The 21,867-nt window shown below is 49.8% G+C and overlaps 1 protein-coding gene across 1 annotated transcript; it reads right to left on the bottom strand.

Moving 5' to 3' along the window:
- Positions 1-234: 234 nt before the first annotated feature.
- On the bottom strand, positions 235-1,544 carry LOC119307624 (dof zinc finger protein DOF1.8-like). Its single transcript, XM_037583698.1, has one exon. It carries the CDS (start codon positions 1,421-1,423, stop codon positions 473-475), a length of 951 nt encoding a protein of 316 aa, XP_037439595.1. The 5' UTR covers positions 1,424-1,544; the 3' UTR covers positions 235-472.
- Positions 1,545-21,867: the final 20,323 nt, after the last annotated feature.

Here is a 21,867-nt window from a genome sequence, read left to right as displayed (position 1 = left end):
TAGGGCCAAACGTCACCTTTCGAGCGACTAGTGGCAGCTGCTTCAGATTGTTAGCCACGTCCACGCCACGCCACAGGGCAAGTCGTTGGAATCCCGGTGCACCATTCATTCATTCACCAGCATGGCACCATCGGCATCGGCATGTGTGTGCCCATCCATCCACACCCAGGTCAGGCAGTGCATGTGTATAACAGGAACAACATTGATTGGTCGTCCTAGGAAGAAGTGAACGTGTAGCTCAGAACAGGAAAAACCAGCTGTTAATAGTAAGTATATTGCCAATACAGATATATCGATATTATCATTACAGTACACCCTTTTTATCCCACATGTATACTCCTCGACCATGAACACGATCCCCATATATATAAGTTACTTCTGAACAAGAGTAAAAATAGGGAGAGGAAAAGAAAGACACAAAATCAATCACAAGAACAGCGGCAGCCACGAATCAACGAGCTTGAAAATGAGCTTAGCATCGATCGAGGCCTGCAGCGAGAGCAGCCTCCAGCCCTTGGCAGCCCAGCACCTTGCTCCAGACGTCGTCGCTGGCGGGGACGCCTTCGTGGAGGCTCATGGCGTCCTCCTCCGGAAGCGAACTGAACGGCTCGTACTTGGCCTCCTGGTCCCACGCCGACGGGAGCATCGTCAGATCGCCGCCGTCCGTTGGCAGCCCGAGCGAGTCGTAGCAGCTCTGGTCTACGCTGAAGTTGAACTCGCCAAGCGCATGCGCGCGCGCGTCGGCGCACTGGAGCATCGTCGTCGCGCTGGGCTCCGTACTGCTCGCCGGCCCGCAGATTTCGCCCGGCCCGTGTTGGCTCGGGCCGGACAGGGTCGGCGGGCTCATCTCCGTGCTTGATCCACTCGAGGTGTCGGCCGATTCCGGCACGACGGCGCACTGCTCGGCGAGAGGCTGATGGCTCAAGAACTTGGAGTAGAGCAGTGCCAGATCAATCGTCGGTCCGTCGGCGGCTCCGGCGGGCTTGTCGGCCTCGGCCGACGCCGGCTGCTGGCCGAGCTCGGCCGGGTTGCCAACCATGCCTTCCAGGAGCAGGTCGGGCCGGACCGGGCCGTGGAAGCGGTGAGAGAACACTACTGCCCCGTGGTTCGGCGAGGCCGTGTCCGCCTCGGCCATGGACCGCACCGGCTTGCCCCGCCGGTTCTTGCGGCAGCCGCCGCCGACGGGCACGTTGCGGAGGGACCCGCCCTTGGTCCAGTAGCGGCGGCAGCCCTTGCAGAAGTAGCGCGGCTGGCTGAGGCTGTAGTTGTTGTAGTAGCAGAACTTGGTGTTGGGCGAGTCGCAGCGCGGGCAGTTGGGCGCCACCTCCACGTTCGGCCGGTACCGCCGGGGGTCGACCAGCATCGCGCGCCGTCCGGCGGCGGCGGCGTAGGCCAGCATGCTCTCGCAGTGAGAAGACAGCATGGCGACGATCGGAGAGGAGGAGATCAGCAAGCAGGAGACCTGGGGGAATGTAGGAATGCGGTGATGTGAGAGGATTTGGAAGCTTGCAGATGCGAGAGGAGAGAGAGAGGAGGAAGGTGTATATATACGTGGGACGGCGGGAGAGCTGCCGAAGCCAGGACGAGAGGTTTTCCTCGGTAGGCCATGGTGCATGTGCATGTGATTGCGAGCTTGTGCTGGTAATTACTTCCTCTGTAAACTAATATAAGAGCATTTAGATTACTACTTTAGTATGCTAAACGCTCTTATATTAATTTACAGAGGGAGTAGTTACTAGTACTCCTTGATCCGTGGCGAGTTGTTGCTGTAGCCAGCCTCCTTGATCCGTAGAGGTTTTTCCTGTGTCTCCTGGTGCTTGTGGGAATTGAATTGTGTGTTCTAAAATCCATTCAATTCAACTGTATAATCTTCAATTGTTGATTTTGAACTCATGAATTTTGCAGGATTTTCATATAAACGAGTTCAATCTTCATGATGAGAATAAAAAACAAAAGAACTGATAAGTGCCACCCGCGTGGCACGAACACATGGCAATTCCGATCGTTTCTTAAGGCAAGTTTAGTGACGCAATGATGACAACTTTAATTGTCAAGCATGACAACTTTATTTTCGAATGGCAAGTTTCAATTTTTTAGGGTTTTTTCTTCAGATGACAACTTTAGTCGTAAAAAAGGTCAGGTCAGAGTGTTTCGTGGCACGGATGTGTCACTTATCATTTGGGAAAACAAAACATGACCACGGCTAGGACGTGACTAATCACTGACAAGGAGATCCATGCAGGCATGCATGGTTAAGGAGAGGGAAGAAGAACTCAAACCAGGAGGTACCATGGCCAACAACCAGTGCTTGTGCAGTCTCTTTAGTGGACACAGTAGCGTCTTGAGCTCGCGCAATGGCGCCATAACAACCGCAGTCCACAGTGCAGCCCATTAATGATTTAATGTGGCCGTAGAGAAAATTTCACGCCACTGAGCTGGAGACCTAATTAGCACTAAGACAGGAGGCGGGTCACGATCATGGATGTTTAATACCTCGCGACTTTGGGGAGGAGGCAGACGGAGTACTGTGGTACGAAGCGTCCATGTTTCGCCCACAGATATCATGGCAGACAGGCACAGAGATCGGACTTTGGACTCCGCCGGAGTGATTGATGGGGCACGTCTACGTACGTACGTCCGCCTGTTTGTGTGGACTGCTGGCACGGGAAACACGATGGAGTATGGTGTATCATCACTGCCCCTTCCACGGCCCCGCAAAAAAATCACTGCCCCTTCCACGGCGAAACAAGTATGCATAGCACCCTTCTTGGTACGATTAGGCGTCGCATTGGGATGCACATGCACCGCTGGTAGTGGCCAACCTGGTAAGACAGATATCTGCATGGGACTGGAGACGTTACTATAACCTCTCGTGGTTTTGTATTAACCACGTCGACGTGCGATGTCTTTCATGGGTGTTGACGTGTTCTTTGCCATCCTCCTCCCCCCTCTATGATGTTTCCAGCTAGGGCTGCCACGATAAAGGTAAATAGTACTCCCTCCCTCCTAAAATAAGGTCAAGACACTTATTTTGGGACGGAGGGAGTAGGATTCGACATTATTTGATACTTTCCCGTTCAGAAATACTTGTCGGAAAAACGGATAAAAATAGATATATGTAAAAATAAAATACGTCTAGATACATTTATTTCCCCGACAAGTATTTCCAAACGGAAGGAGTACAAGATTTAGTGGCAGTGTAACTCGATGGGTGAAATAGGAAGGTAGCCACAAAGGGGAAAGCGAAGAGAACCACCCCCATTGCTTGTGATCCTCTGGATAACACTAGGGCAGCCGTAATGCAACGCTTAACTATTCCTTCCTCTGTTCCTAAATATAAGTCTTTGTAGAGATTTTACTATGCATGAACTGATGCGATCACCCTAGATAATATTGTTGTTTCACCATTGGTGCTAAATAAGATACCTTCGAAACGAGACTCTGATAGTGAGGAAAACACATCAAAATATATTGTGCCTGCTCTACGTCATAAGAAGATCATGTGTGCAACAGAACAGAGAGGCATCTTAAGTGTGAAGCCTATTCTATATGCTACTGAAGGGAGATGGTCATATGCTCTACCAATTGAACGCAATAACATCATTGCAAATAATTCTTTTGTTTGTTCAGTTGCTCCATAGATTGTGCCTCAGGAGAAAGTGAAGCCTACATTCAGAACACCTTGCCATGCAAGTATACGTACGTGATGAATCACAGAATCAATCATCCTACACGAGTGCAAGCCGAGTATTATTTTGCCGTAGGGAAGGATACGTGTGTCCTTTTTATTCATTTCCATAGTTTGATCAGATTTGGTAGTCCTTTTTTTTCCTGTTGCGTACAACTTGTAACCAATGAGGAGTCCTCATGTTTTTCTTAGTCCAGGTCGGGCCTAGCCCAAGTATTAGGCGCCACCTATATAAACAAGGGGTGCAACGCTTTGTAAAGCAGGTTTTAGTTCAGGAAGAAAACTCATCTGATGGATGCGTATCTGTACTTCTGCGTCCCTGTCTAGGGTTTGATAATTGCATGTGTTTCGGCAGCTTCGATCGCCAAGGCACAAGTGTCATTTGATTCTTGATCTACAAGAATCGATCTAGCTAGCTTCCCGTTCTTCTCCATCTACTTCTGCTAGTGTTTATTATCGCTAATTACTCCGTTGCCGTCGCCACCGCTAATCACCATTAGCTTAATCCCTCCATCTATCCTAGTACTACAACTACCACGTACGCATCTTCTACTACTTTCCGATCTCTATAATCCATCCATCCATCTAGTCTAGCTATACTGGTTCTTTTGCACCTACACTTCTACTTCTTCCTAAAACTATTTCTTCTACCTGTTTGCGCGAGTGAAAGATCAGGGCCACTACATAAAATCGTCTCAAAGCTATTTGAGCCGTATCATGAACCACATACGGATGTACATAGCTGTATCTTAGAGTGTGATTCGTTCATTTTGCTCCGTATGTAGTTCATAGTGAAATCTCTATAAAGACTTATATCTAGGAACAGAGGGAGTAGTTCCTTCTTCTTGTGCTTGGGCCATTCACCTACTTTGGCCCAATCACCCTGTTGTTGGCTTCCTAGTTTTGGTGGGCCTAGCCTGTTGGTCTCTTCCGGCTGGTGTAGTCACGTTTGGCGCGGTGAAGGTGGATGTTGCGCTCGGAGTGTCGCTAACAATCCCCTCTCCTTAAGTTCCAGCTTCTCTCCAAGCGGGAGCATTAGGGAAACATTGGCGAAGGCGGTTGATATCTTCCCAAGTGGTCTTGTCCGCCATGGAGTGCAACCAGTGTGTGAGCCCTTGCCTCTCCGTCCAAGTGGCCTTGTGTGCTTGTCCCATTGGCGCATGATGTGCAGCGGCACCCAGGCTAGAGTTCGAGGGAATCGGCGATGGAGATCTTCAAGGTCTTCCCAGGTGGTGTCGTCTTCTGCTATTCCTGTCCAACAGATCAGTCCTTATGTCACCATCTTGTTAGCCGTCTTGCGCCAACGGTATTTGAGCACCTTCAAGGGGACCTGGAACTCAATGTTAGTAGAAGGAAGTATGCTCACCAGCTGCTCTAGGCGAAGATGTGCCGTCTTGAGATGCAACGCATCGAATACTGGGTGAACCACGGAGCCCTTCGGAAACTGTAGTCGGTATGCCATAGCTCCTATCTTTGCAGTTACCGGGAATGGCCCGAAGAATTTGAATGCCAGTTCGTGGCAAGCTCGTTGACCTATGGAGGACTGGACATAAGGCTATAGCTTCAGGAACACCTGGTCCCTCGGCTGGAATGATCGACCTGAACAACATTTGTCCACCCGTTCATTCATGCTTTCTGCGCCCGATGCAAGTGTTTCTTGACCAACTCCAGCATCAATTGTAGCTCTTCTAACCATCCTTTAACATCCATTGGTTGGCATGCATCAGTGGCAACCAAACCTAGCGGCCGCGGCTCGCGTCCATAAAACATCGCGGAAGGTGATTTGCCCAAGCTGGAGTAAGTGTTGGTGTTGTACTAGAATTCCGCGAGCGGGAGCAACTTTGATCATTGGCGTGGTGAAGCTTGCACGTAGCAGCGCAAGAAGGTCTCGAGGCATTGGTTGACCCTCTCGGTCTGCCCATCCGTCTGCGGTTGCTATTAGGGATATAACTACTGAGTATAAATCGCCCAGGAGGGGCCGGTTCATGCTCATCCATATTGAGACCCATGAAGACAAAGAAGATGGCGCTTTACTGATAAAGCTTAGAGGCCCAGAGCCCAAAGGCGGATTAGGGCCCATAGTTGTAAACCGCCATAGTTGTATAACTTGTATTGTAAGTTAGGGAAAGGGAGAGACCGAGCCGGACACTTGTATGAGCCGGTCTCGGGACTCTGTAAACCGGCCGGGCGTCAACCTGTGTATATAAAGGGACGACCCCGGCGGCGGTTCAGGAACAAGAAACAACAACTCGAGAGCCAGACATAGCGTGTTTGCTCCCTGGAAATCGAAACCCCAGTAATTCCATCACAACTAGACGTAGGCTTTTACCTTCATCGTAAGGGGCCGAACTAGTATAAAACTCTCGTGTCCTTTGTCCGGTTTAACCCCTCTAAGCTAACCTGGTCACGATGGCTCCACGACTAAGTCCTTCCATTAGGACATCTGACGTGATAATTCCACGACAGTTGGCGCCCACTTTGGGGCTATCGCACGATGGTTTCAAGTTCTTAGAGGACAAGTTCGAAGGGCTCAAGGGATACGCAGTGGGCCGGATGACTAAGAGTCGTCGCGGCAAGCTCTACATAGACGATGCAGACTGGGGCCCCGACGCCGGCTCAATCGAGTACGGGTACTGGGTCCCCTTCGGAGGAATTCACGTCTTCATTGGCAAGATCAGCAAACCGGGCCCTGAGCCGGACATCTGCACCGACCTCGTCGAGACGGCTCAGCGTGCGAGTCCTGCCCGGATTCAGCCCGCCATGGAGCGTGCGTTCATAGGATGTATCCATGGGAACGAATCTGAACCGGTGTCCGAGGGTGAGACGGCCGTTTATTCCGATGGCAAGTCATCCACCGGCGAGACCGAATCTTTGTATCAAGTTCGAGATGGCTTATTCGAAGGGTATTCCGATGGCAGCAGTATTCCAGAATTTCTTGAACCGCCAAATCGGGTCGCAATCTTCATGGCCGATACACAGCCAGCTTTACAAAACTCAACTGCGGCGGCAATGATTTCCGGATCAGCAGCCAGGGCAGGAGGCCCCACGCGCCGGCCGGCTCAAGTTCTGTCCGGTTTGTTGGACGCCTGGACGACATTGTTGACCACAGCAGTTACCCCGGAGACTCAAGATCGGCATAACGCGGAAGTCACAAAGCTACGAGATCAGATAACTCAGGCTAAAGAGGACTTGCGGCTGAGGAAACCATGATGGCTGAGGAACGGGCCTCTTTAGATGCCCAGTCACAGAGGATTCAGGCCAAAGATTATCGACTTTTGCTGGATCAGAACGCTTCGAATGACGTATTGAGGAGGATACATCAGTCTCGCTTGCCAGCGGATTACAATGCAATGAATCTCTTCAGTACACCATGGGCAGGAACCAGCAACCCGCCAGCAGTAAACCAGACTACCGTGCCAAGGACTGGAGCGCCGGATCAACCACAGGTGATGGGCCCACCTCGACGAACAGACAACCCGCCGCAATACACAACACCCCCGCCGGGTCACTTCTCCACCCCTTTGGACAACATGATAGCTGCAGCATCCCGGTTGGCAGCTATTCCAATGGAGGGCGAGTCGCCAGCAGCGGTGGAAACGCGACGGGCCAGGGATCTTCTTCAGACTGCTATGGTGCAGCATCAGGCTTATTCATATAGCCAAGATAGGATTCACTCGACCCCTCGCCCAAGCAGGAGCTACAACAGGCACATGGATGAGCCGGCTGTGTCGAGCAGTGCGCGGAACCGTGATGCCCCTTGTGGACCTAATCCGGCGTGTGGTGGTGCAAATGCTCAGGGCGTGGTGGATAATGGTAGAGCATGAAGGGAGGCCGCATTAGCGGCATAGTACGCGGATCATCATCAACCCGCCCCGGTTCAACCAGCGGCGTCAGTTGAACGAGGTACCGAACTTGCTTTCAACTCATGGGGAGTGCCGTGTCTTACTCCGGCTCTGCGCAATGTGCGGTTACCCAAGGATTTCAAGGGCCCGCGGAAGGTACCAAATTACACCGCCGATTTACCCCCCGAGGCATGGGTGGAGAGCTACGAGATGGCTATGGAGATGCTAGAGGTGGATGAAGCGGCATGTGCAAAATATTTCACCATGATGTTGGAAGGAACAACTCGCACTTGGTTGAAGAGCCTGCCGGCTAATTCCATCGGATCATGGGACCAATTGAAGGCCCGGTTTATAGCAAATTTCAAGGATACGTGCAAACAACCCATGTCCATTGTGGATTTAGATGCCTGTGTTCAATGAGAGAACGAGTCAACAACTCATTGGGTGTGCCGGGTTTCAGAAGTCTTGCTTTCGTCGGACCGCATCAATGCTGACACATCAATTGTAACATTGGAGCGTAATTGCCGGTTTAAGTCCCTGAATATGAAATTGGACGGCTCAAATGCCACTGCAATGACATGGGAACGCTTATGGCGGCTCTGGTTAAATATGCTGATTCTGATAATACTAAAGATCCTGATTCTAACGAGGAGAAGCAGGAGAAGGGAAAGAAGAATGCCGGTTCAAAGGGACAGAATAACCAGACAAGCCACAGGAACAATGGTAAGCGTAAAGCGGATAATTCAGATTTTGTGGCTAACACCAATGTGCAGGGCAATGCGCAGCGTCGTAAGGGTAAACCGCCGCAGCGCGGTGGAGGCATGAATCTGGAGCGCCTGTTAAACCAGCCCTGCCCAAAGCACGGGACAAAGGAGGTTCCAGCAACACACCTTTGGAAGGATTGTTTCATTATGAAGGAGTTTAAAAACTCTTATCTCTTCCGGTATGATCAGGGTCCGTCTGGCAGTTCAGGTCCAGGTTTCCATGGGTCAGGTTACAGTGGCGGTGGTTCAAACTCTGGATTTCAGAATAATCAGGGCAATCAGAGCAACCAGGGTGGTAACAACCAACAGAACAATCAAGGGAATCAGCAGCAATCAGGTTTTCAGAGTCACCCAAAGCAGTTGAATGGCGGGCAGTATCATGTTTTTACTACTAGCTTGTGTAAGCGCGATCAGAAGCTTCACAAGAGGGCAGTTAATGCTGTTGAACCGGCAGTACCCCATTACTTGCGTTGGTCCGAGCAGCCCATTGTGTGGAGCAGGGAGGATCATCTGCCCCGGGTTGATAATCCGGGTCATCTGGCTTTAGTGGTGGCACCTCAGGTGGGAGGTTATAAATTTACCAAAGTGCTCATGGATGGAGGGAGCAGTACCAACATCCTATATTATGAAACCTTCCGTCGCATGGGGTTGACAGATAAGAATCTTAAACTGTCGAACACTGTTTTTCATGGTGTAGTACCAGGTAAATCGGCATATCCGGTTGGTAAGATAGATTTGGAGGTTGTGTTTGGTGATGAGCATGATTCCAGGTCAGAAACTTTGACCTTTGAAGTGGTGAAAATCCAGAGCCCATATCACGCCCTGTTTGGACGGCCGGCTTACGCGAAGTTCATGGCAAGGCCATCTTATATTTATTTACAACTCAAAATGTCGGGTCATAAGGGGACCATCACGATACACGGGAGTCGTAAGATTGCTTTGGACTGTGAAGAGGGTGATGCGGCCTATGCTGAGTCGGTTTGTGCAACAAAGGAGTTAAAGTTCTACAAAGACAATGTTGATCCGGCAGATATGACTCCTCTGAAGAAGCCCACCACTGAGCATGACCCGACCCCGAAGTTCAAACCGGTTGATGAGACTAAACTTGTTGATTTCGTTCCTGGCAATTCATCCAAACAGTTTAGTATCAGCACTAATCTGGATCCGAAATAGGAAAGCGCGCTCATCGAGTTCATCCGTGAGAACCGGGAAATTTTTGCATGGAAGCCTTCTGACATGCCAGGTGTACCAAGGGAACTCGCTGAGCACACTCTCAATATTGATCACAATTTTAAACCGGTCAAGCAGTTTCTTCGCCACTTCAACGAGGAAAGACGCAAGGCCATTGGAGAGGAGGTAGCCTGGTTGTTGGCTGCTGGGTTCATCATCGAAGTCTTTCATCCAGAGTGGCTGGCCAATCCGGTGCTAGTGCTTAAGAAGAATGGCACTTGGTGCATGTGTGTGGACTACACGGACTTGAACAAGGCTTGTCCGGCAGATCCTTTTGCTCTCCCGCGTGTATTGATCAGATCATTGATGCTACGGCGAGTTGTGAGCATTTGAGTTTTCTGGATGCTTATTCTCGTTATCATCAGATCAAAATGGCAGTTAAGGACCAGGAGAAGACAGCCCTCATCACTCCCTTTGGAGCCTTCTGCTATGTATCTATGCCCTTTGGACTCAAGAGTGCACATGCAACTTATCAACGGTGTGTACATAATTGTCTTCATACTCAGATTGGGCGTAATGTTCGTGCTTATGTGGACGACATTGTGGTAAAATCCAGGAAGGAGACACTGATTGATGACCTCAAGGAGACCTTTGACAATCTCCGGGTTTATAAGATGATGCTCAATCCGGACAAGTGCGTTTTCGGTGTTCCGGCAGGCAAGCTCTTAGGCTTTCTGGTGTCTAACAGGGGCATTGAGGCTAATCCGGAAAAGATCAAAGCGATTACATCCTTGGCTAAACCGACGTGTATCAATGATGTTCAGCGTCTGGCGGGTCGAATTGCAGCCCTGAGCCGGTTTATCAGCCGCTTGGGAGAGAAGGCGATTCCTATGTATCAAATGTTGAAGAAAACAGACACTTTTGTCTGGAGTGACGCAGCTGATGCGGCGTTTGAGGACTTGAAGCGGCAGTTGGTTGAAACGCCAGTACTTGCTGCTCCGGTTGACAATGAGCCCCTATTGTTGTACATGACTGCCATTGCCCGTGCTGTCAGCGTGGCAATTATGGTTGAGCGCAAGGAGGCTGGGAAGGAATATCCAGTTCAAAGGCCGGTTTACTATATCAGTGAGGTACTCATCGAGTCAAAGCAAAGGTATCCGCATTGGCAGAAGCTGGTGTATGGGGTTTTTATGGCGAGTCAAAAGCTCAAGCAATACTTTCAAGGCCATCCCATCACAGTGGTCAGTTCTGCTCCTTTGGGCGATATAATTCAGAATAGGGAGGCAACTGGTCGGGTTGCAAAGTGGGCAATTGAGCTTGGTCCACACGGGTTGAAGTATATGCCTCGGACAGCCATCAAGTCTCAGGCGCTTGTTGACTTCATAAATGATTGGATCGAGTTGCAGGCACCAGAAGACAAACCGGATAACACATACTCGACTATCCACTTTGACGAATCCAGGCAATTGGAGGGCTCGGGGGCTGGAGTTGTACTTACTTCCCCTCGAGGTGATAAAATTTGTTATGTTCTCCGCTTAATGTTTCCTTGTACTAACAATGCAGCTGAGTACGAGGCCTTACTCCACGGTCTCCGTGTGGCCAAGCAAATGAATTTAAGCCGGGTACGATGCTTTGGAGACTCTGATCTGGTGGCTCAGCAAGTTTCTGGCACTTGGGATTCTAAGGATCCATTCATGGCGGCTTACAGATGCGAGGTGGATATTGTGGCGGGTCACTTCAAGGGTTATCAGGCTGAGCATATTGATCGGCGCAAAAACGAAGCAACAGATGCTTTAAGCCGGCTGGGATCTCAGCGTAAACCGGTACCACCCAATACCTTTTTAGATATATTGCATAACTCGTCTGTTAAGTTGCCTACAGAGGAGGATTTAGCTGTTCCTGATCCGGAGGCCCAACTGGTAGCCGCTTTACATGTAATTCCGGATTGGACGGTTCCATATTTGGCATATATGAACCGGGGCGAGTTACTAGAAGATGAAGTTCTAGCCAGACAGATAGTCCGGTGATCAAAGTCCATGGTTACTCACAATGGCGAGTTACACCACTGCAGTGTCTCAGGCGTATTCCAGCGTTGTGTTTCTCCTGAAGAGGGCCAAGAGATTCTGCATGAGATCCATGAAGGAGATTGTGGTCACCATGCCGGTTCAAAGTCCCTGGTGGCTAAAGCTTTTCGTCATGGTTTCTACTGGTTGACATCTCATGCTGATGCTGAGGATCTGGTAAAGCGGTGTGACGCTTGTCAGAAGTTTTCATGCCGAGCTCATGTTCTGGCTCAAGAGCTACGGATGATTCCAATCACTTGGCCGTTTGCTACTTGGGGGCTTGATATGGTGGGACCTTTTAAGCGGTCCAAGGATAAAAAGACCCACCTGTTAGTGGTGGTTGACAAGTTCACTAAATGGGTTGAAGCAGAGCCCGTAAGCAAGTGTGACGCAGCCACGACAGTTCAATTTATGAAGAAGCTGATCTTCTGCTTTGGCTTTCCACACAACATCATCACGGATAATGGCACAAACCTTTCTAAAGGTGAGATGGAGGACTTCTGTCAAAGAGAGCATATCCGGCTTGATGTGTCATCAGTGGCACACCCCTAGTCCAACGGACAAGCTGAGAGAGCAAATCAGGAAATCTTAAAGGGTATCAAGCCCCGGCTTATGGTTCCTTTGAAGCGGACCGTGGGTTGTTGGGCGGAAGAATTACCTTCTGTGTTATGGAGCATCAACACCACCCCCAACAGATCAACGGGTTACACACCTTTCTTCATGGTTTACGGGGCAGAGGCAGTCCTCCCAAGTGATATTCGTCATGACTCGCCCCGGGTTGCCAATTATGTTGAAGCAGACAACGAGCAAGCACGCCAGGAGGCATTGGACCTGTTAGATGAAAAACGGGACATGGCTTTGGCTCGTTCGGCGGTTTATCAGCAAGACCTGCGGCGTTATCACAGCCGCCGAGTCAAGACAAAACCTTTCAAGAAGGCGACTTGGTGCTTCGGCTCATCCAGGATCCGACCGATATGGACAAGTTATCCCCCCCTTGGGAAGGACCCTTTGTGGTCAGCAAGAATTTACACAACGGATCATACTACCACATTGATGTTCGAGAGCACGCAGACTCACGCAAATCTGAGGAGGAGACCCGGCGGCCCTGGAACATAGCTCTCCTTCGGCCTTACTACACCTGAGCCATAGGCTCCTCTTATGTACATATTTTGACAATGTATATATTATGATCAATATAATAAACCGGCATCCTTGCTATAAGCAGGGCCTCTGTGGTTTTCTTCAAATATCTTTTGATTACATGGGGGCTTCAGCTGACAAAACGGAGTTCTGCCTTTTAAACCGGCTATCACGCCACAATACAGCTTGGGATCTTCACACCCAAGGGGCCAAAGAGAGTCTGGATGTTATGCACAGCTCAAACATAGGCACAAATTGAGCATAGCTCACGGAATTACTTGGGGGCTCTTTGTGCAATGCAACAAAGAGTTTGAAAGGACCCTTGTAGTATGCTATCAAGCACGACTTGGAAGCCTGGTGTATTCACCTAAAACCCCGGGTTAACCTGCCTTTATCAAGTAAGCCACTCCTATCCAGGTAATCCTGGCATGACCCGCCGAACGTTTGACAAGTCAATCTTATACAGACCCTGAACTTGTCAAAGTTAAAATGACGATTGGTTAGTTGGAGGCCCATCTTGAAAGGCTTTGCAAAATGGTTTAACTCAGCGGCCTGGCAGCCCATGAAAAGCCTCGAATTTGGGCCTGGCAGCCCTTGAAAAGCATCGACTACATGGTTTTATTTGCTTTTGTCAAAGAGTTTTTCTTTTTGATTTTATGTTAAACCATCGTCTATTGACCCGGCATGGCTATCAGTCATCATAATAACCCAGTGTTTGTTAACCTGGCTTGGCTTTCAGCTACAAGTTGTCATACCATACTCATTCTTAAACCGGAGTTTTATAACCCGGTCTGGCTTTCACGACATGTCGCCAGCATGATCATCCGGTGTTCACCACAACCCAGTATAGCTAATTATATACACCAACACTGCATGGTGGGAGTTATCCATACTGAAGATTTGGGTTCTCACCCTTACTACAATCAAGTTGGTAAACCAACAATATGATTTCATATCACAGGTATGATCTATTTCATATTTTGATATTGTTATAGCCCTAGTTATCTACCAGGCTTTGTATTGGGCATTATGACCCGTCCGGCGGTAAACCGCCAGGACAGATCCTTTTATGCAGACACAAGGATTGCATGAAATTATCAAGATATATAAGCAAGCACAACAAATATAATGTCGGATCAAACAGCTTCATGTAGCTGTGCATGATGGCAACAGATCAAAGTATTTCAACTAGCCTATTACAAGGCGCTCTGAGGCCCAAAACAATGATTGTTTTTCACACAGAACACAGTCTGTGAAAATCAAGCCGATTGCCGGATTAAGACTCGTCACCAGGTTGACGTGACGTTGATGGATCCTCTGGTGTCAGTTCAACCTCCTCCTCTCCACCCAGTGGCTGGAAGTCAATGGTGGTCCAGTCAATCCGGGTTAAAGCCTGGAAGACAGCTTCTTCACTTATAAGATTGGACGGTTCAACGTCAGGGGCATAGGTGTGCTTACGGATTGGCGGGATGAGATTATGCACTTCTTTCACAGCGGCATCAACCCGTTTGTTATCTACATCATAGAAGGACCGATGAGTGGACAAATTAGCCTCTTCAGCCAATTGGCTTGCCAACGGGTGATGAAGCCATGTACCTAGGGTAGGGTCATGGCTCTGTCATAACTACCCTACCCAAGGACATCTCTAGAAGAAACCACCTGTCAATCGACTCAGAAGTGTTCCACTCAACGGACTCGAGGACACTCGACCATGAAGCCAAACACTCGACCATGAAGCCAACCACTCGACGGCCAGGAGATCTAATGTCACTCAGCACGCCAACGGTCGGTCATTAAGTAGCTTTTATGGTCATCATAACACTTTATATATAGCGTTACCAGTAACGCCCAACCTTAATGTATCTTAAACCCGGCATAACTGAGGGCCGAAGGGGTCTGGCGGACTCTATATAAGCCACCCCCCTCCTCAGTGTAAAGGGTTCGCACCCCTGTAACTCATACGCATATAATCCAGTCGACCGCCTCCGGGCTCCGAGACGTAGGGCTGTTACTTCCTCCGAGAAGGGCCTGAACTCGTAAACCTCTCGCGTATACAACTACTCCATAGCTAGGATCTTGCCTCTCCATTAGTACCCCCCTACACTACTGTCAGACTTAGAACCACGACAGTTGGCGCCCACCGTGTGGCCGGTGTCTTAGCGACTTATTGGAGAAGTTGCAATTTTTTCCGATCTCCTTCATCATGGTTTCAGGCGGAGTTTTGGTTGAGGGCCGCGAGATCCGTCTCGGCACGCTCACGTTCGTCGCCGATGACTCTGCTTGGCTTCAGGAGGCTCCGCTCAACGTCGACGTGCTCCCAGTCCGCAGAGCAACGCACTTTCGCGCGTGCGTCCGCGGCATCCTCCTGCGGCAACCATCGACCCAGTATCGGTCGGTCATTGTGTCATCCTCCATCCCTGCTTCTCGCTGGTGCAAGCGCTCCGGTCGGTTGAGGCTTCAGTGGTGGGTGAGACACGCGGTGGCCCGCCAGTCGGCCACCCCCCAAGTCGCGGCAATCGAGCCCAACGAATCTCTCTACAGCCTGTTCGACCTGTCGACTGGCTCCGTAGAGACTGCATCCGAGTGCGACAGCAGTGATCCAACGGTGGAGGTTCTGATGGTCGATGGACCATGCAGTCCTCCCGGTTTTCCCGGCGCCGAAGAAGGCAACGGCGGAGGCGATCCGTCGCATGCCCATGAAGAGTATCGCCCCGAGCCACTCACTTCGCTGCAGAGGGAAGATCTTCGCCGCCGGAACATGGATGCGCTACACACTCCTATCGTTGGAGAAACCCCTGAGGCTCGTGCCTTAGAGGACGCACGCTTGGCCAACTTGGCTGAGCACACTCGATTGGAGAACCTTCAGCGAGCACTCGACGAGCGTGCGCAGCAACGGGTTCCGGACTCCAGTCGACGTCAGCTCTTTCCACCACCGACTCAGGTATACCGAACTCCAATTCAGAATTTAGCAGCTGCGGCCCGTATCGCAGAGTCGATTTAGCCTTCCCAATCAGAGGCTGGCAGAGGCTTGAGGCAGATCAGAGATTTACTCCGGGCAGCAGGAGATCAAAATTCACATGTATCGCAGTCGCGTAATAGGATTCACAGCAGATCCGTAGCTACAAATACAGTCCAGTCGGCTCACAGCCCCAGATCGCCCCCGAGTCGTGAAGGGCGTGGAGACCGGCATGATCAGTACAAGAACCATGAGTAGTACAATCACCGAATCGATCGCGATGATTGACGTCGAGTGCCCACCCCTCCCCCAAGGGGTGGATCGTACGTGCCTCGACAGCAGGATGATAGACGCCAGCACATTGTTGGGCGAAGGATTCCAGTCGACCCTAGGGAACCAGGCTTTGAGGCGAGATCCATCATCGTTCAAGGTTTGGTTTACAGGAACAGAGCTCACCGAGAGGGTCACGACAGAGATGTGCCCACCAGCAGCAGAGTGCATGTCTCAGGACCAGAGTGTTTCAGCAGAGCTATCAGGGCCGCGGTGATTCCTCCCAACTTCAGGTTGGCGACTGGAGTCAGTAAGTTCACTGGTGAGTCCAAGCCTGATACTTGGCTTGAGGACTACCGAGTGGCTGTTCAGATCGGCGGCAGCAATGATGAGGTGGCCATGAAGCATCTGCCCCTTATGTTGGAGGGCTCAGCCAGAGCATGGCTGAATCAGTTAGCACCCAGCATCATTTACACTTGGGAAGATCTTTCCCGAGTGTTTGTCAGAAGGTTTGAAGGAACTTGCAAGCGACCAACAGGATTGACGGAGCTGGAAACTTGTGTGCAGAAGTCGAATGAGACTTTGAGAGATTACATCCAGAGATGGATCACATTGCATCACACGGTAGAAAATGTATCTGATCACCAGGCAGTCTGTGCCTTCAAGGAAGGCATTAAGTACAGAGAGATGAACCTGGAATTTGGTCGAACCGGAGACATGTCTCTGAGTCGAATGATGGAGATATCCACCAAGTATGCCAATGGTAAAGAAGAGGATCGGCTCCGGAGTGGCAAGCACAAGTCAGTCACCCACGAAACCGGAGGAGGGAACTCCAGTTGGAAGCAGAAACAAAAAGCCAAGCTAGCTGCTCCTGGAGAAGCCTTAGCCGTGACTCAAGGAAAGTTTAAAGGGAAGCCCAAAGGGCCTTGGAACCCTAAGAAGGTGAAAGACAAGGAGGGAAATGACGTGATGGATTTGCCATGCAACATCCACACGAAGAAAGATGAAGAGGGTAACTTCATTTACCCGAAACATACCACTTGACAGTGTCAGCTCTTGATCCAACAATTCTAGGGGAAACAGCCCAAGGATAAGGAAAAGGAGTTGGACAAAGTTGATGACAAAGAGGATAGTGATGATGGGTATCCCCGGGTCAATTCCACCCTAATGATTTTTGCTGATGTTGAAAGCAAAAGTTGATTGAAAGTTATCAACCGAGAAGTAAATATGGTTGCTCTGGCAACACCCAATTATCTGAAATGGTCTCAGACTGCCATCACGTTCGACCAGTCTGATCACCCGACACACATAGCCACCCCTGGGAGGCAAGCTCTGGTGGTCGACCCAGTTGTTGAAGGCACTCGACTGACTAAAGTGTTGATGGATGGTGGCAGTAGCTTGAATATACTGTACGCAGAGACACTGAAAGGGATGGGCATTCCGATGTCGAGACTCAGTAGCAGCAACATGAGTTTTTATGGAGTCATTCCTGGCAAGAAGGCTGCATCACTCGGCCAGATTGCTCTTGATGTGGTTTTTGGTGATTCCAAAAATTTCTGCAAAGAAAAGTTGACATTTGAAGTGGTGGATTTCGAGAGTGCCTACCACGCTATTTTGGGCAGGCCAGCTTATGCACGTTTTATGGCTCGACCATGCTACGTGTACCTCAAATTGAAGATGCCTGGCCCCAAAGGTGTGATCACTATTACTGGCAATCGGAAAAAGGCGGAAGAGTGCTTTCAGAAGGGCTCAAAGATCGCCGATGCTCAGATGGTAGCAGAAGAGTGGCAGGAACACTAGAAGAATGCAGACCCGAGTGATTTGTTGCAAGCCAAGAAGCCCGCTACGGAATCAGCATTTTAGTCGTCCAGTGAGACAAAACCAGTTCACATCCACCCGAACGACCCTAATGCTGCTCCGACTCATATCTCCACAACACTCAACCCCAAATAGGAAGAAGCGCTCATCCAGTTCCTCCGTGAGAACTAGGACATCTTCGCATGGAAACCTTCTGACATGCCGGGTGTTCCCAGGGGGCTGGCTGAGCATCGTCTACGAGTCGACTCAAAGGCGAAACCTGTCAAAGAACATCTGCGACGGTCCGCCATCCAGAAAAGGAAGGCCATTGGCAAGGAGGTGGCTTGGCTCTTAGCAGCAGAGTTTATCCGTGAAATTTACCACTCCGAGTGGCTTGCCAATGTTGTCATGGTCCCCAAGAAGGACAAGTCACTTCGCATGTGCATTGACTTTAAACATATCAATCGGGCCTGCCCGAAAGATCATTTCCTCTCCCCCGTATCGACCAAATAGTTGACTCGACTGCGGGGTGTGAGCGACTGTCTTTCTTAGATGCCTATTCCGGGTACCATCAGATCCGTCTGTATGGACCCGATGAGATCAAAACAGCTTTCATCACCCCATTCGAGTGCTTCTGTTATGTCACCATGCCATTCGGCCTCAAGACCACGTTCATGAGGATGATTCAGAAGTGTTTACTCACTCAAATCAGTCGGAATGTGGAAGCGTACATGGATGATATTGTGGTCAAGTCACGAAAAGGTTCCGACCTATTGACTGACCTTGCTGAAACATTTGCCAACCTCAGGAGGTATGATATCAAACTTAATCCATCAAAGTGCACATTTGGAGTTCCCGGCGGAAAATTACTCAGTTTTCTCGTTTTCGAACGAGGAATCGACACAAATCCAGAGAAAGTGGGCACTATACTCCGAATGAAATGACCTGTGCGTGTGCACAATGTTCAGAAGCTTACTGGTTGCTTGGCTGCTTTAAGTCGATTCATCTCTCGCCTCGGTGAAAAGGCATTGCCTCTTTACCGACTGATGAAGAAGTCAGACAAATTCGAGTGGACTCATGAAGCTGATGCAGCATTTGTAGAGCTAAAAGCCCTGCTCTCCACCCAGCCGGTGCTTGCTGCTCCGATCAGCAAAGAGCCTTTGCTGCTTTATATTGCAGCCACAGGACAAGTCGTCGGTACAATACTTACGATCGAGCGGGAAGAAGAAGGAAAAGCCTTCAAAGTTCAGCGCCTAGTATATTATATTTCTGAAGTTCTGACCCCATCAAAGAAAAGATACCCTCACTATCAGAAGCTCGTATATGGGATTTATATGACCACGAAGAAAGTTGCTCATTACTTCTTTGACCATACCATTACAGTCGTCAGCGACGCCCCATTGTCAGAGATTCTGCACAACAGAGATGCAACTGGTGGAGTGGCAAAATGGGCGATTGAACTCCTTCCCCTGGATATCAGATTTGAGGCAAAGAAAGCTATCAAGTCCCAAGCAATAGCAGATTTCCTCACCGAGTGGACTGAACAGCAACTGCTGACTCAAGTTCACTCGGAGCACTGGACCATGTTCTTTGATGGCTCTAAGATGCTGTATGGTTCCGGTGCTGGGGTAGTGTTGGTTTCCCCCTGAGGAGATAAGCTCAGATATGTACTCCAGATTCACTTTGATTCCTCCAACAACGAAGCAGAATACGAAGCACTTTTGTATGGGTTGCGTATGGCCATTTCACTCGGCGTCCGTTGCCTTATGGTCTACGGCGACTCAGATTTGGTGGTTAACCAAGTGATGAAGGAGTGGCACGTCAGAAGCCTAGCCATGACTGGTTACTGCAATGCAGTAAGAAAGCTGGAGAAGAAATTCGAGGTGTTAGAGCTTCATCATATACCCCGACTGAAAAATCAAGCAGCTGATGATTTGGCAAAGATAGGTTCCAAGAGAGAAGCCATTCCCAGTGGTGTGTTTTTGGAACATATCCATGCACCGTCAGTTCAAGAGGATCCTTTCACCGAAGAAGCCCCGCAGCCAAAAAGTGCCACAGATCTGACTGAAGTCGAGGTCCCAGCCATGGTCGACTTGATCATGGAAGTTTTGGTTATCACTCTCGACTAGACAGTGCCGTACATCGCGTATATCCTAAGGAAAGAGCTCCCAGAGAATGAAGAAGAGGCTCGACAGATCGTCCATCGATCCAAGGCCTTTACTGTGATGAAGGGACAGTTGTACAGAGAAAGCACGACTGGAGCCAGTCAGAAATGTATAACGCCAGAAGAGGGTCGGATAATTCTTAATGACATCCACTCGGGGACCTGTGGCCATCATGCGTCCTCTCGAACTATTGTGGCTAAAGCATACCGAGCGGGTTTTTACTGGCCCAGAGCAAATGAAATGGCGAAAGAGATAGTCGACAACTGTGAAGGATGTCAGTTCTACTCCAATATGTCGCACAAGCCCGCCTCAGCCCTGAAGACCATTCCAATCGTCTGGCCCTTCGCTGTTTGGGGATTAGATATGGTTGGACCACTGAGAACTGGCAGGGGCGGCTTCACCCACGTACTGGTGGCAGTCGACAAGTTCACCAAGTGGATCGAAGCCAAGCCTATCAAGAATCTTGATGCCGGCACTGCTATCAGCTTCATCAGAGAGTTGATATTCAGATATGGAGTTCCGCATAGCATCATCACTGATAATGGGTCAAACTTTGATTCCGACCAATTCAAAGCCTTTTGTGCTTCTCAAGGCACACGAGTCGACTACGCTTCCGTCGCTCACCCCCAGTCGAATGGACAAGCAGAAAGATCTAACGGCCTAATTCTCAAAGGACTGAAACCCCGTTTGATGCGTGATCTCAAACACGCAGCAGGCGTGTGGGTCGACGGACTTCCATCAGTTCTTTGGGGATTGAGGACTACTCCTAATCGGTCGACTGGGGGAACTCCGTTCTTTCTGGTCTATGGAGCCGAAGCAGTTCTGCCGAGTGACTTGCTTCACAACGCACCTCGAGTTGAACTCTACTCTGAAGTTGAAGAAGAACAAGCCCGACAGGACGCAGTCGACCTTCTGGAAGAAGAAAGAGATATGGCCATGATCCGATTGACCATCTATCAGCAAGACTTACGTCGATTCTATGCCAGAAACGTGAAGAGTCGAGCCTTCCAAGAAGGAGACTTGGTCCTCCGAGTGGACCAACAGAAGCCACACAAACTTGCCCCTACTTGGGAAGGCCCCTTCATCGTCACCAAAGTTCTCCACAATGGAGCATACCGTCTTTACAATGTCGGTCGCCAGATTGATAAGCCATGATCTTGGAATGCAGATCTGCTCCGCCCCTTTTACACTTAAGTACTCACTCAGATGAGATGTAATAAAAGTACTCCTGTAGTTTGTTTATCAAAGACAAAAGTGTTATAATTTTCCCATTAATTGTTGTTTCTTTTGTTTATGTAAGAAATCCCCTAGTGGGTGGCTTAGCTGCGAATCCGTTTCGCCTAAGTTTGTAAAAAAAGATCCTACCGAGTGACGAGCAACCCTTTCACTCGGAGGCTTAGCCGCGAATCTGTTTCTCCTAAGTGTTTGAAATCCTACCGAGTGGAGAGTCTGCCTCCCACTCGGGGGCTTAGCTGCAGTCCAGTACTCGCCTAAGTGTTTGAAATCCTACCGAGTGGAGAGCAATCCTCCCACTCGGGGGCTTAGCTACAACCCAATGCTCGCCTAAGTTTGAAAAATCCTACCGAGTGGAGAGCAATCCTCCCACTCGGGTGCTTAGCTGCAGTTCAGTACTCGCCTAAGTGTTTGAAATCCTACCGAGTGGAGAGCAAACCTCCCACTCGGGGGCTTAACTGCAGCCCAGTGCTCACCTAAGTTTGAAAAATCCTACCGAGTGGAGAGCAATCCTCCCACTCGGAGGCTTAGCTGCAGTCCAGTACTCGCCTAAGTGTTTGAAATCCTATCGAGTGGAGAGCAATCCTCCCACTCGGGGGCTTAGCTATAGCCCAGTGCTCGCCAAAGTTTGAAAAATCCTACCGAGTGGAGAGCAATCCTCCCACTCGGGGGATTAGCTGCAGTCCAGTACTCGCCTAAGTGTTTGAAATCCTACCGAGTGGAGAGCAATCCTCCCACTTGGGGGCTTAGCTGCAGCCCAGTGCTCGCCTAAGTTTGAA

The sequence above is a fragment of the Triticum dicoccoides genome, chromosome 1B (genome assembly GCF_002162155.2).
Source record: "Triticum dicoccoides isolate Atlit2015 ecotype Zavitan chromosome 1B, WEW_v2.0, whole genome shotgun sequence".
NCBI classification, from domain to species: domain Eukaryota; kingdom Viridiplantae; phylum Streptophyta; class Magnoliopsida; order Poales; family Poaceae; genus Triticum; species Triticum dicoccoides.
This window is presented reverse-complemented; position numbering and strand designations above follow the sequence as displayed.